Source organism: Thunnus thynnus, chromosome 4 (assembly GCF_963924715.1).
Source record: "Thunnus thynnus chromosome 4, fThuThy2.1, whole genome shotgun sequence".
Lineage (NCBI taxonomy): Eukaryota > Metazoa > Chordata > Actinopteri > Scombriformes > Scombridae > Thunnus > Thunnus thynnus.
In genome coordinates, this window is record NC_089520.1 from 24,083,528 (window position 1) to 24,097,295 (window position 13,768).

The following is a 13,768-nucleotide window of genomic DNA, read 5'->3' on the forward strand; positions in this document are numbered from 1 at the left end:
AGTCAAAGGGATTCCTGATTAGAGCCATGAAGACCATCAATAGATTGAGCCAACAGGAATCAATCGAGGCAGAAGATGTCAATGGGCCCAACGTTATTGACTATGCAGGAAAGGATTAACAGCAGCTATGGGGATCGCAAAGGGTAAAGAACGAGAGCACCATACCTGTCATAGTCGCCGTTGCACAGTGCTCGTACTGGGATAGTGAAAGGCTGCCACACAGGATTTAATGTGTTCTTCACCACCTCTGTTTTATGGCAGATAGTAAACCTAGAGGAGGGGAGTGGAGAGTAGGAGAATAAATATATGTGTCAAGGAGCCAGAGAAAGAAAATAGCTTATTAATTGTTAATTATACAAGCCAGAGAGAGTGTGATATGCAAATAAAGGGAGGAGCATGCAATGGAAAAGACAGGGGCTAGAAGAAAGACAATGTGAGAGCCTACAGTGACAGAAGAGATGCTTTATAAGGGTTGTACCCAGCTTTGTTTACGGCTTGGCATGTCTCCCAGTTATATTGTGTTTTAGACCACAGAAATAAATTTTTCAGTCTGGCTTTTAAATCCTATCCCTTGACCACAAGTGTGACAATGATATGCAAATGGATTTTCCATGATATCTGAAATGTTTCACAGAGCAGCGCCACCTAAATTTCTATCAAATACCCCCCCAATATCCTCCCGAAAAGCAACAACACATATCACCTTCTTTTTCTTCCTCCAAAGCCTTGGATTACTTGTGCTGCACTAAGTGCCTCAAGCCTTTTAAACCCCTGTGATTCCTTTAGCCACACAGCCCTCTAATTTGTACCCCCCTCTGGCACCAACAACAGTTACTTCAAGCACGTCTGTGGGGATCCATTTCCCACCCTGTTATGTATGAAAAAAAATACTGAGAAAAGCTAGAAGATGGCTAACGAAGCACTTGCTAAAGCATCTCTGGCTAGATAGAGCTGACGCTACCACCACTGCACGGCCCCTAGGGAGGCTGAACAACACTCTGGGAAAGCGTGAGGACATGGAGAGTGTTACGCATCCCTACGCAAATTGCCTCAGAAACTGACAGTGTTTTTTCTACTGATGGAAAATGCAGATTCTGTTTTTTTTTCTCTTGCTATTATGCTTTTTTATATTAATTGCCTCTCTTTCTTATTTGCTCTCCTGGAGTAATTTATGTAAGGGATAGTCATGGGAGTTGTGGTTGTGTTGTGAACAGGATACATGCCTCTTAAGCCTCTCAAGTTTTGCATGCCTCAGTAACCACTGAGGATCTTCTCTCACTGTGCGTACATTCTCATCTCACTCTGCTATATTGCATCTTTTCTAATGATCCCTCTGTTTTTGCCTCTCCCTCTTTCCCAGATGATTTCATTTTAATATTTTGTTATGTTAAAGTAACCTTCATACTTTGTACTTGAAAACTCATTTTTCTCATGTCTCAAAACGCATTTTCAGGCTCTCAGGGAAGCTAATATAAAGGAATTTACCCTGCTTTGCAAAACGTTACCTTGGCTTTGTTAACATAAAACAATTGTGGTGTCAGTGTGGCTTTTGATAGCAGTTACTACACTTGACATCTTGGTGGATTTTGTGTGTCCCTGGGGGCTTCCTCAAACAGTGGTCCACTGGCAGTACCAGCACCTGCAGCTACCCTCAAAACAATTACAATGAGGAAACAAAATCACATAAAGCACTCACGTTCCGTCCTCATTGCTTCTGTAGAAAACCATGAAAGGGTCCGACTTGCCGAAGAAGTCCTTCTTGTCCAGCTTGTTGGCACAGAACTGCATAGTGGCGCTGTCCTGCAGGGATACATGAAGATGTTGGGTGAAAAGTGGGAGATGAGTTGGGGGGAGGGTATATCATACAGTAAGTACTTCATGATTAAAGAATGGATGATATTATTCATGTGGCCTATTTCACTCTTCTTCCCCCACTTCCTCTCTTTTATCTCAACAGCGTACAGTGGGACAGCAGATGGAGGCAGCTGTCTGTGCATCACACAATCAGATAATGACTACTGCATGCTGGAAATGCCTCTTTTCACTTCAAAGATGGGAATAGTGTTGTGTATGTTTGTGCATTTACCCTTATGTATGTCTGGCTTATTTTTCACAGAGGAATATAGAAGCTTTTTAGATCAGATATTTAGATGCAAATCTAATAAAACATTTATTAGATTTGCATCAGAGCGACAAAACAGTCAGTCCAAGATATGTGTGCACATTCGTCCACTTAAGAAATCCTGCAATAATAGCCAGAGTAGCAGACCTGTGAGGCTGTAATGGTAATTACACACTAGAAAATCAATAATTTGATGGATTTCCATCAACTTTGCTATTCTTTTATCTTTACCACTAATGAGTTTCTGAGCGTGGTGCTGCAAGAAATGCCATGTTGTCGTAAAGTTTTAAGGGACATTTCAGACTCACCTTGTCTGAGACTTACATATTAAGAATTTTCTCCGCTGTCGTTACTCTAACCTGTACTTTGTCAGCCTTAACTTAACTACCTATACTGTGCGCATGGTATGTTGTACATGTTACAATATCCTCAGAAACCATTAGGACCTAGCCCTACAGCAAACCGAAACACTGAAGTAAAAGTGCCTCAGAGTGTGGTGTTGATTCACAGTGGGATTGGCAGTACTAGCAGCTCTTCCACATCATAGGGAGTCATTAAATCCTATGTAAATATGAAAATACTGCACAATGGAGATTTAGGTTGATTAATACTAAAATGGTCCTTCTACACCACTGAGAAGGAAATAATACAGTGGCAGATAAAAGTACATGATTTTAAATAACCACAGGTAAACTAACCAACTTCTCTTAAAAATAAAGTTAAACAATGACTGAGTAGGAGACCTAATGCATGCAGTTCAGGTCATGTTGGATTCAGTGTGTTCAGTCTCTTCTATGTCAACATGTCACATTACAGCCACCATGAGTCACCACCTTACTGCTGGAGACAAGCACAATTAGTTTCAGTGGGAGTGTAAGAATGGTAGGACTCAATGTTCTGTCCAGGACACACAATGTACATGCACACACTCCACACAAATACTCACAAACATAATAGTGATAATTAAAAAAATAAATAGAGAAGGTTCATAGCAGTGTGGCATGAATCACAATATAAGTTATTTTGGAAAAATGCTCTTCACTAATTTGTATGAGGATGTGAGTAGAGATGTAGCTGTCTTTTGTTTCAGTCTGTGCTATGTGAATGTCACCTGCTCACTTGCTCTCACTCTACGAACTGCTGGCAGTCCGCCTACAATTCACTCTAGTTTATCTATAAACACAGCCTAATGGTCCATGGGTGGTGTGTGTTCAAGTATGCAGGCATTGTAATCCCAAACCATAGTACCGTATCCACCCACAAGCAGTCCTTCTAACATTAGTGCCAGCTGCTGCTTACCAAGTCTAATTCTAGCATGTGTAACGGTCATCAAGTTAACATTTTCTGATATCTGTCACAGCATCTGGAAGGCATCAGATGCTTCAAATGCATTTCACCCTTAGAGAAACATCAAACACAAAGCAGAGGTTTTTTTTTTGCTTTAGGGTCTATATTTTTCTAGTAGCTTTTGAGGGTTGCTTTGCTTCTTGTTTCAGCCACATAACATGGTGGTGCCCATGTTTGATCTCAAAGTAAGCCCAAATCCAAAACTGTCAGGTATGAAATAGGTTAATATATATAGGTTAATATATTTTTAAAGTAAAATATAGACATAACTTACTTCTGGCATCATAATTGTGGCACACACAGTATATTCAAGTAAGCTTATGTGATATAAGATTTGATAAATCATAGAATTTCTGTCGTTTATAATGATTCATCCCAATTGTATGACAGTATTGTTCCAGGTAGGTTAACAAATAAAAGGACTTTGTTGTTCTTGCATGTGCTGCAGTTTTGGGATTAGCCTTGCAAGATTATCTCTATAAAACCTATTATAAAATAATGTATGGTTTAGAAAATGTACATTTTATAGTGAGATACACTTAAAGTGAAAATAAAACTATATGCCTTTTGCTTAAAATGCAGTGCAGTAACATCGTAAACCAGATTTAAACATTAATGGGGCAGCAAAAGTCAGCTCAGCAACTGTTCGACATGGTTTAGGTTCCTATTCCTATCCTTATCCTTATGTTGAAACCTTTAGTATCAACCAGCACATTCAGCACTGTAAATCATGATAATCATCTCTACAGTAGCTCCTCATCATACTGTATTTTCTCTTGAGAACAGCATGCTGCTTTGCTCTTGTTTCGAAATTGTCTTTTACATGACAAGATTAAGTCCGACTTGTAAAATCTGTCCTATAATATTACCAAAATTTTTATTTTATAACCAAAATATAAGCAAGCTGGTTGCAGTTGAGAAACAGCGGCACCAATCTTCACATTTAATGACTAGGAGTGCATTGTTTCATTAGCTTGGCAATCAGTTAACTTTATGTACAATAGTATATCTGTATGAAGAATTAACGGTGCCTGAAATTGACCTCAGGTTATTGTGGATTCAAAAGATAAACTAACAAAGACCATAAAAACATTATATATACCTCAGATAAATCAAAGAGCAGCAGCAGACGCTGGGAGATTAATTTCCACTGCAAACCAACTCTTACTCTCTCATCGTAGAATACCCTCTCTCTCTTACAAATAAGCCTGATTGTGCACTTTTTCCATAAGTTGTTTGTCATGAAATGTAGCACTTGTACAAGCTCCATACATAAATCACTTGCATGCTACTTGTTTACTATTACCCCTCCCTGTTCCTGGCTCTCTGTGTGTGGTGGCAGTGGCAGAGAAGGGTCCCAACTTATCTCTGGCATATGGGCTGTAGCTAATCTCTGAAACACAGTGGGTTCATTACAGTACGTTCAGATGCTATAACAGTAGATTGCTGTTGTTGTCAGAGCCTGAGGTCTTACACTGGGCAGCCATGGAGCCACTAATGATAGCTTAATAGCTTTTTAATGTTGCAGCTTGCACCTCATGTCTGGCTGTGTGCCGAGTGGCAAATCAGCAAAAGAATGTGTGTGAGTGTACAAGTGTGACAGACAGCGTGTGAGTGTTTCTGTCCACATATGCCAATACCCATTTTAATTCCTGTGTGCATTTATCCACAGTGTACTCTCTGTCTTTATCACACACAGCCAGGCACAGCCTTGCAGTACACACTCATGAACACATCCACTCCACTCCAGCGATGAGAGGACTTTATCTGTATTCCTGCCCTTACCCTGAGGACACATACACACCACACGTCTGCCATTTGACACAAACCCTCCTACGCAGATCAGACCTCACTCTCTCACTGCATTTCATTCACTGAAGTAGACTCCTTTAATCATCATGGGGAATGCTGGCTCCCATGCTGCTTACTGATTGACACACAAGCAACTGAAGGCTTATGTCATCCGAGCATGTGAAAGTAGAAACAGATTATATATCATCTGTTGCTTTGTGTCTTCCTTCCCAGGTTACTAAATGTTTGGGTTTGTTCCTGCACCTGATCAAAGTGATAAAAACTGCAGTGGGCACTAGTTTTCTCCTGGGCTCAACTATCCAATCTTCAAGGCTGAAGCACAAGGTGCAATATTGTAAGATCACAGCACCTTTATTCAGGCGCTGTTTGTAATCCTGTGTGATAACCCCCAACCCCCTGCCTACTCCCAACACACACACACACACACACACACACACACACTTAGTGATGGATTTACAAACAGCTGGTGCAACCCAGTCCTAAACTTTACCATAGGTGTCTACACAGTTCCATTGGTTTCTCTCAGCTTTATAGCCATTAAATCAACTTTCACTGACTTGCTGATCTAGTTGGTCAAATCGTTAACACAGGTTTTGGTTTTTGAACAGGCAGAAATCGGCACGGTCGTCACTCTGAGTCAGCAAGTAGAAGGACATATCAGGAAAGCTCTGCGGAGCTAATATGCACATAAAAACATTTATAGTGATGGAATGTGTTAGGGATATTAAAAATGCATCTGCTCCTGCCTCATTAAGGCTCTGTGGCACGAACACACTCTTGCTAAGGCCTGTGATCAACAGCCATTTGCTAATATGGAGAGAATCAGAGTACCGTATAAATATTTAAAGAGGGGGGCAGGCTAGGTGGAGACGTATTCACACCCACAGGGGAGTAATGAGGGAGTGTATGTGACGAGAGAGATGAGATGTGTGTGTGTTTGTGTGTCACTACAGTAAAAGTTATAGTTTCACTAATTAACACAGGAGAGATGGGGGGAAGACAAGAGGAGAGGGGGTAAAAGTAGACTGCAGTGGCTCACGCCACCGCATTTACATTTGAATCACATATGCGTGAATTGTGAGCCATTGTGTTTGTGTTTCTAGGGGTTAAATGTGGAAAAATATGGCCAAGAGAAAAAAGGAACTGATGCAATTAAAGGCCAAAGTGATGAGGTTGGGCAGAGAATAAGCAGAAGGATGAGATATGAAAGGAGGACTTAACATGACAAGCCATGACAAATGACTCCCTGCTGTGTGTATGGTGTTTCCGTGTGTTCACACACACGAATGCACATTTAGATTTATGTAGTATACATGTAGTACGAGATCCCCCATAATGACCATTCTTTAACATGTGTGATTTGACAAATAGGTAATTCCTCACCTGGATTAACCCTGATTTAAAGCCACATGAAGCTGAAATCTGTGACTGGTGTTGTCATGTTGGTTTGCCAAACAGAGTACGTGAGTAGAATGGAGAGGCGGTAATTTCTGCTCCCCCCTTGGAGTACCTCATAATTGCACTGCTCTCAGGTTTTCTCTTTTCTATATTTGATGTGTTTATATCCCACTTTGATAGTGTTAGCGAGTGTGAATTTATCAAATTGATGTAACCCAATATTTTGATATCCACAGTGTTTAGATATTAGCTATAGAAACTTTTCATAGTCAGAGCATGAAGTTGGAGAAATGTTGCAATATACTTCAATTAATTTACTGCACTCCTCATAAACTTGATCAAACGGGAGAACAAACTCTTCCTAATTGCCATTTCTGTTCCTTCAGCTCTCATGGTATTTTGTCCATATGGTTTAGTTCTATCCAAGCCAATCTGCTCTGGAAATCAGTTAATTCAAAATTATCAGACTTTTTTTTCCTATCCTACATTTGGTTGTTGAATCTGTTGTAATATTGGGCAATAAACTGAGAATTAAATAATTAAAATAAAGTCAGTTGGTGTAGGGAGAGAGAAGAGGGTTGTACAACATGGGACACTTACAGCAATTTTCATTGCACATTAGATAATGTTACTCTCCTCATTTAGAGAAAGCAGAGAAGGGTTACATTCACCAATGACTGTTATAATAATCAGTGCTATCTTTGAATAGACTGGTTTTCGCATGCAATCATGGGTGAGATGATGAAGATGATGACCATTTCCTTAACTCTTTATAGACTTTCTTTAATCTCGTCACTATAGGAGCTCAGATGAGTAATACAATCAACGACACAATTAAATCCAGTTATCTAAAAGCACATTTGTCTACTGTACATAAATGAGACATCACACATCTGATAAAATCTGACTACAAACATTGTTTCTCTCATACACTGTCTAGTTTGATATATTTATTTATTAACTGTATTAGAAACAGGGCATCACGTCCTCTTTTGGGGCAGAGTGAGGGGGAAATTTTGTTCAACGGGTTCTTCATGTTGGCATTTTTCCAATGAGGGACACTTACCTTCTGCCTGTTAGCATGATAACGTGCACTTCATTGCTTACATAAGACCACAATTGTGAGTATTAAGACAAACCTGTGGTCAGAAAGTTCCAGAGTTATACCTTTCAACCCATGAAGGCCAGTGCAGCTATGCTTTTCCTGTGGAGTTACTCTTTTAATAGTTTGACATTTTGGGAAATACCGTTATTCATTTCCTTCCCGCAAGTTAAATGCACCTGGCCAGTTGGACACATTTTTTTAAAAAAAACGCCTGAAAGGGGTCTTTCTCCCAAGACTTCTTTAAATTTTGAAGTTTTACAATATCTCAAGAATAAACCTGCAAGCTCAAATCTATAAATAAAATCTACCAACACCAGTATCTTTGATTGCAGCAGTTGAGCTGCAGTGTAGATGTAGTTTAACAGATAACTTTGTTGACTGGTATACAGCACAGTTCCTTTAGGACTTTCAGGAATAGAAAGTTGGGATTGTATCATCTTGTTAACTTAGCTTTATAATATGTTGAATACTGCCAAAAAAACACACAGAAAACACAAACTGCACACCACACTCTGTCTGCATAAAAATAAACAGTGAAATGTGGGGAAGTTTCTGTGTGCTATTCAGTTTAATCGTAAGCATGGACAAACACATTTTATTTTCCTACTGCAGGGTGTTTGAGTGAAAAACACACACACACACACCACATACTCATCTCTTCTCTTGAGGCTACATCACGGATGGAAACTGATGAATAATGTCAGTTCATGAATGCTAAGTGTGTGTTACCCTCTTCTACCCTGCCAGACCCACAGGCGGGTCCATCATTACAAACTCATGTTGTGCAGACGAGCATTTTGAAAAACACAGAGAACTAGATTTTGAAATTCTAGTCAAGAGTTACCAAATGTGTCAGGCTGAATAACAGTAAAATGTGTACAATTATGCACAAGGAATCTTGAATTTGAGCATTTTACTCAATGTGAGCATCATATCGCTTCAGGAATGTGTGGGGACAAAGGAAAACACTGAATCTGTTTTTGTCATTAAGTCTGGATACAAACACTAACTCTCACTTTAAAGCTACAAGAGTAGAATGAGTGTTTAAAGAGCTTGCATATTACATATTCATGAATTTCCTTGACTGAGCAATAGACTGTCACTAAAAACGTTTTCAGAGCCCAAAAGCATCTATCTCTGTGATGGTCTGAGCAAGAAATTAAATTTTAAAGACCAGACGTCACACAGACATGGTGAAGAAGAGAAGTGAATGTGGCTGGATTTACTGAAATGTCCAGACTTTGCAGCAGATAACAGGGTTTATAGACAAGGGAAGCTGCAGCTGTCATCATATTTTAATAAAGATCATGGTAGTCCAATTAGAATGAGATGCATCACTTTCAGGTGTAGCTATGGTAGGACTGGGGGCTTAGGTGCTCGCTGAGTCCTGTCATTCAGACACTCTTCAACAGTCCATCTTATTTCAGATTTCAGGCTCTGCAGGTGACATCAAATGCAACAAAGCATTTTTCAGCATGAAACAGGCTTTCTATGTTAATGTGTGTTTTTATGAGTGTGTGAAAGTGGCCATGCTTGTTTGTGTGTTTCTATATGCATATGATTGTGTGTGTGTGTGTGTGTGTGTGTGTGTGTGTGTCCCATAAGCTACAGGGGATAAGGTCAGGCAGGATTGCATTTTAATTAACCAACCAACTCGGTCTCTAACTATCATCAGCCAAGCTGTTTTTTTTATAGCTAAGAGTTGATGCATGCAGGGCATGAAATAATCCTCTATTGATTCACTTCAGTGTCTTTGTATCTGTTTCTATCTGTCTGACTCTCTCATCTATGCACACGCCGATTGCAAATCTTTATTTCTCTTCATCTTATCACTGCGTATTTGCTCTTTTATTGTCATTGTGCCATTTTTCTCTTTCTCCCTTACTCTCTCTCTCTCTCTCTCTCTCTCTCTCTCTCTCTCTCTCTATCTCTCTCTCTCTCTTTGTGCCATTTGCTCTGTTGCACTCTCTTGCTTTTCAATATCCTCTTCTAATCTGCATGCTGCGAGCCCAGTGAAGCATCCACAGCTTTACACCACAGGTTTGGTTGAGGGGATAGTCAGCACTCACCTCATCATGTTCCTGGGCTGTTTCATTAGACAAGGGGCCACTGCTCAGAATGAGAACAGCTGCCTTGTCCGTTGTATCCTGAGAGGTGTGTGTGTGTGTGTGTGTGTGTGTTTGTGTGTGTGTGTGTGTGTGTAAATAGTCAGATAGAGAGAAGATGATATGACATCCTTCCATGCACCAATCAGGATTTAGCAACATTTGAATCAGAAGTTTTGACTCTTGATAAATAATATTAAAGGATATTTTTTCTAAAATCAAAAAATGAGCAAAGAACAAGTAAACAAGAATCTGAGCAGCCATTCAATGCCACCTTCTCAGACTGTAGATTGATGGTTTTCAATACTCAATACTATGGACACATTTTGCTTGGTAAGTTTGATAGCCAGCCTGATAGATAGATTGACAGATGGACAGATAAACAGACAGGGAGACAATGAAAAGGCTCTCTTGACAAAAGTTATTTAAGAAGTAGAGACAACGTAACAGTACAAAATACTGCAATGCTTTTAAAAGAACAGATGGATTCAACACACATCTCAGCACTTTTCAGCACTTGATTGTTCTGGGATTCTTTTCTCAAATTGGACTAAATGAAGCCAACAGGAAGTTTCCTTTGTCTTTGGCTGTGTGCCTACACTTCATTTGTCCCTCTGAGCTTCCATCCTGCGCAATCCACTTTATGTGCGAAGTCTGTTTAACCAGGCTTCGCTGACAGATGTTTGCCTGCTAATGTGTGTTTGGCAGGGGAGATTATTATGGCTTACTCACTCGACAATTGCTCAGCTCCTCTGCAGACAAGATGATAGTGCCGCATTTCTTCCCTGGAATCCCTCTGCGAAGAAAAGCAAGAGAACAATAAAAGCTTAACAGCAATGAGAGAAAAACACATCTTATATTATGTCCACCTGTGGCTCTTAATTGATCAATTAAAAACCACTGTGAGAATAATGACATGTTCATTTTCCAACAGTGATTATATTCAACAAAAAGTCCATTAGATGGAACTCATCCTTGAGATTTCTTGACATCTACAGAAAGTTGTACTCATGTTTTTTTCAATTGAATTTAAATTTTTAATGATATTACTAGGATAACAAGGCTGTGTGCTCAACCTGAACTTTAACTGTCTGTAACATACTGTACAATGATTTCAATGGCTGCTGATGAGTACCTCAATATAATCTGTTGTACAAGTTATATCCTGCAGTATATTGCTGACTGCCCTGTTTGGAGAGATTCATAGCTATTTGATTGGGATGTGTTGGCAGTTTTAGATAGTGAGGCAAAGGTCCAGTATCATGAAAAATCTTTCCCTCATGATGAATGAAGCTAATTTAGAGGAGAGGTAAACCCTAAATCTATACCCACCTTTAGGCTTGCATTATCAGACAGTTTACAGACAATTATTCACAAGTGAATAGGTGGAGTGTTGAGTTTTGTTTGTACCGGTGACTCATTACAGCTGAATGGATTTCAGTTTTCCTTTTTTCATTCAGCACAATATCACAGCTCATATTTCTCATACAGAGAAAGCCATCTTTGCTTCTCATAATCTTATATTTGCACATCTATGATTTTTGATCTAACACGGCATGTTACATTAATGCAACTTATAATAATAACAACAACAACAACAACAACAATAATAATAATAATGATAATAATAATAATAATTGTACACTGCATATACTGTTTTCACTGTGGACATTTGCACCTTCCTAGTCAATATTTTGTATGTTTCATTTTATTCTATACATTTCTTTCTTTCTTTTTTATATTATTTAGGATTACTTAATTTTATGTATATTTTGACTGTTATGCAGCACAACACCAAGGAAAATTCCTTGTATGTGCAAACCTACTTGGCAATAAACCTATTTCTGATTCAGTACTTTCTCTCCTCCTGTCTTCATTATTTGAACCATTACACAACATTTTAGTGACCAATCAATCCATCATCTCTTGACCTTTTCAGAACCAACGTCAACCTCACTTTAAGAGGCTGTTCTAGCAGCCTCTTATCTGTTTCACAATATTTTCCTGATTCTTCCTGATTGTAATATTTTAAGAATCAAATGCATATAGAGCCAGAGTGTGTGATGCTTTTTTCCTACACTTAAGATTTTAAGAAGCAACATGCGTCTTAAAATCAACATGATCATGCTTTTCCTGTGAGATCCAATAACTGCTTAAGGAATGTGCTTGGCAAGATCAAGCAATCAAAGGAAGTATCAACCAAACTTAAAATGCCCTTTTCCACCTTTCTGTTTCACTGCTTTTATCAATATTTTACATGTTTTCAAGTCCTGTCCTTTTGTTTGTCAGGGGGGAAAGTGAAGACTGAAGTTTCTTGTTCAAGAGCTAAAAGACGTGTGACCTTTAACATCCAAACATCCCACACTGCCTTTCAGTATTATCATCTAATGCATATTGAGATCATATGCTTATTCACATATTGATATGTTTTAAATCTTTCAGATCATTTCAATCATTTTTCAATTTCTCAAAGAAAGAACTGATGGCAAGATCTCAACCATCTTGGTTCACTTATTACAACTGACTGAAACAGAGTGCAGAGGGCTGATGGCCCATGTCTTTGAAGCCAGTCCCCAGAGTATTTTTTTCTATTTCTTTATCAGGTCTTTCCTTTTGCCTCTAACTGTCCCACTTGACTTAGTGCTCTGTTACAAAGTACAAAAAAGAGATATATTTATCTTTATGTCTTGGTAATGTCCGCAGTGTGTGCACATGTGTGTTTAAATATTTGAAGTGCTGACAGCCTATCTAATAAGACTAAATGTCTTCAGTCCTTTAGTCCGCTCAAGATGACAGGTGGAGTTGAATTATAATACACAGGAAATGAAGGTCATATCAGGGAGGAGTTGAGAGGTTGTGGAAAAGATGCAAAAAATGAAAAGCTGTTAAAGACAAACACTACTTCACTGACATATCTATCTGTTTTATTTATATTTAATTTCACTGTTTTGCTGATGATACTCAGATGTACATAAGTAAATTTAAAGCCAAATGACTACACTAACTAACAGACCTCAGTGTCTACAGAACACCAAATTCTCAGTGGTAATGTGGGAACCCTATCTCTCTGCCATTTGAATAATATTCGATTCAGCACTGAAGTTGGATAAATGAAAATACATCCGGCTGTTAAATTCAACTTCAATCGACTCTTTCTCATTTCTGAGCTCAGGACCACTCTGTGTGTGTCTGATGTGGATGCCTTTGTATCCCTTCACCTTTGTTAGTGCAACTCTTTATATATATTTTTTGGTATCACTTAGACCTTTTTATTCTGTCTCCAGCTAGTTTAAAATGTTGTGCCAAGGCTTTTAATATTATCAGAACAGAGGGACCATACAGCATTACTCCAACTGTATTCCCTCCACTGGCTCCCTCTTTGCTATAGAATTGACTTGAAAAGCTTCTTTTCAGCCTAGAAAGCACTGAACAGTCTTGCCTGTTCATCTGTACCTACAGTACGTACAGGTCTAAATCTTTTGGTGGCCGGACTTTTTTCATACCCAATAACTTTAGCTTTGCCTGATTTTTCTGTGTGTTCCTTTGTTTGTCCGAGGCCATACACACACATGTTCTTGAGCTTGTTTTTATTCTATTGTCACTCTTTTTCTTCTCAGATTAACTGTGTTGAATAGGTTACTTGCATTGACTTATAAACTGGAATCTGAAAAAATCCATCCTTCTTTCTTGACACTGTGAGACCTGTGTTTAAAATATGCTCCAAATTAAGGCATTTTGTTTCTAATTAAACAAATATTAACAAAACATTCTTTATGTTTCCCCTTCCATTTATCTAAATTGTAGGGCATCAGATTTTCCAGGCCATTAACTGTCTCACCTGTGGATTGTGAAGTTTACTGCTGTTATTCTACATGTGGG

The 13,768-nt window shown here is 38.9% G+C and overlaps 1 protein-coding gene across 6 annotated transcripts in view; it reads right to left on the bottom strand.

Moving 5' to 3' along the window:
* The window catches only part of cpne5b (copine Vb), a 128,020-nt gene that overhangs the window by 27,790 nt on the left and 86,462 nt on the right, over positions 1-13,768 (bottom strand). For all 6 annotated transcript variants that reach the window (XM_067587778.1, XM_067587779.1, XM_067587780.1 and 3 more), the window contains 3 exons: positions 10,622-10,685; positions 1,697-1,800; positions 166-270 (listed from right to left, as the gene is read on the bottom strand). In XM_067587778.1, coding sequence (XP_067443879.1) covers positions 166-270; positions 1,697-1,800; positions 10,622-10,685 — 273 coding nt within the window. The remainder of the gene's footprint in view (positions 1-165; positions 271-1,696; positions 1,801-10,621; positions 10,686-13,768) is intronic.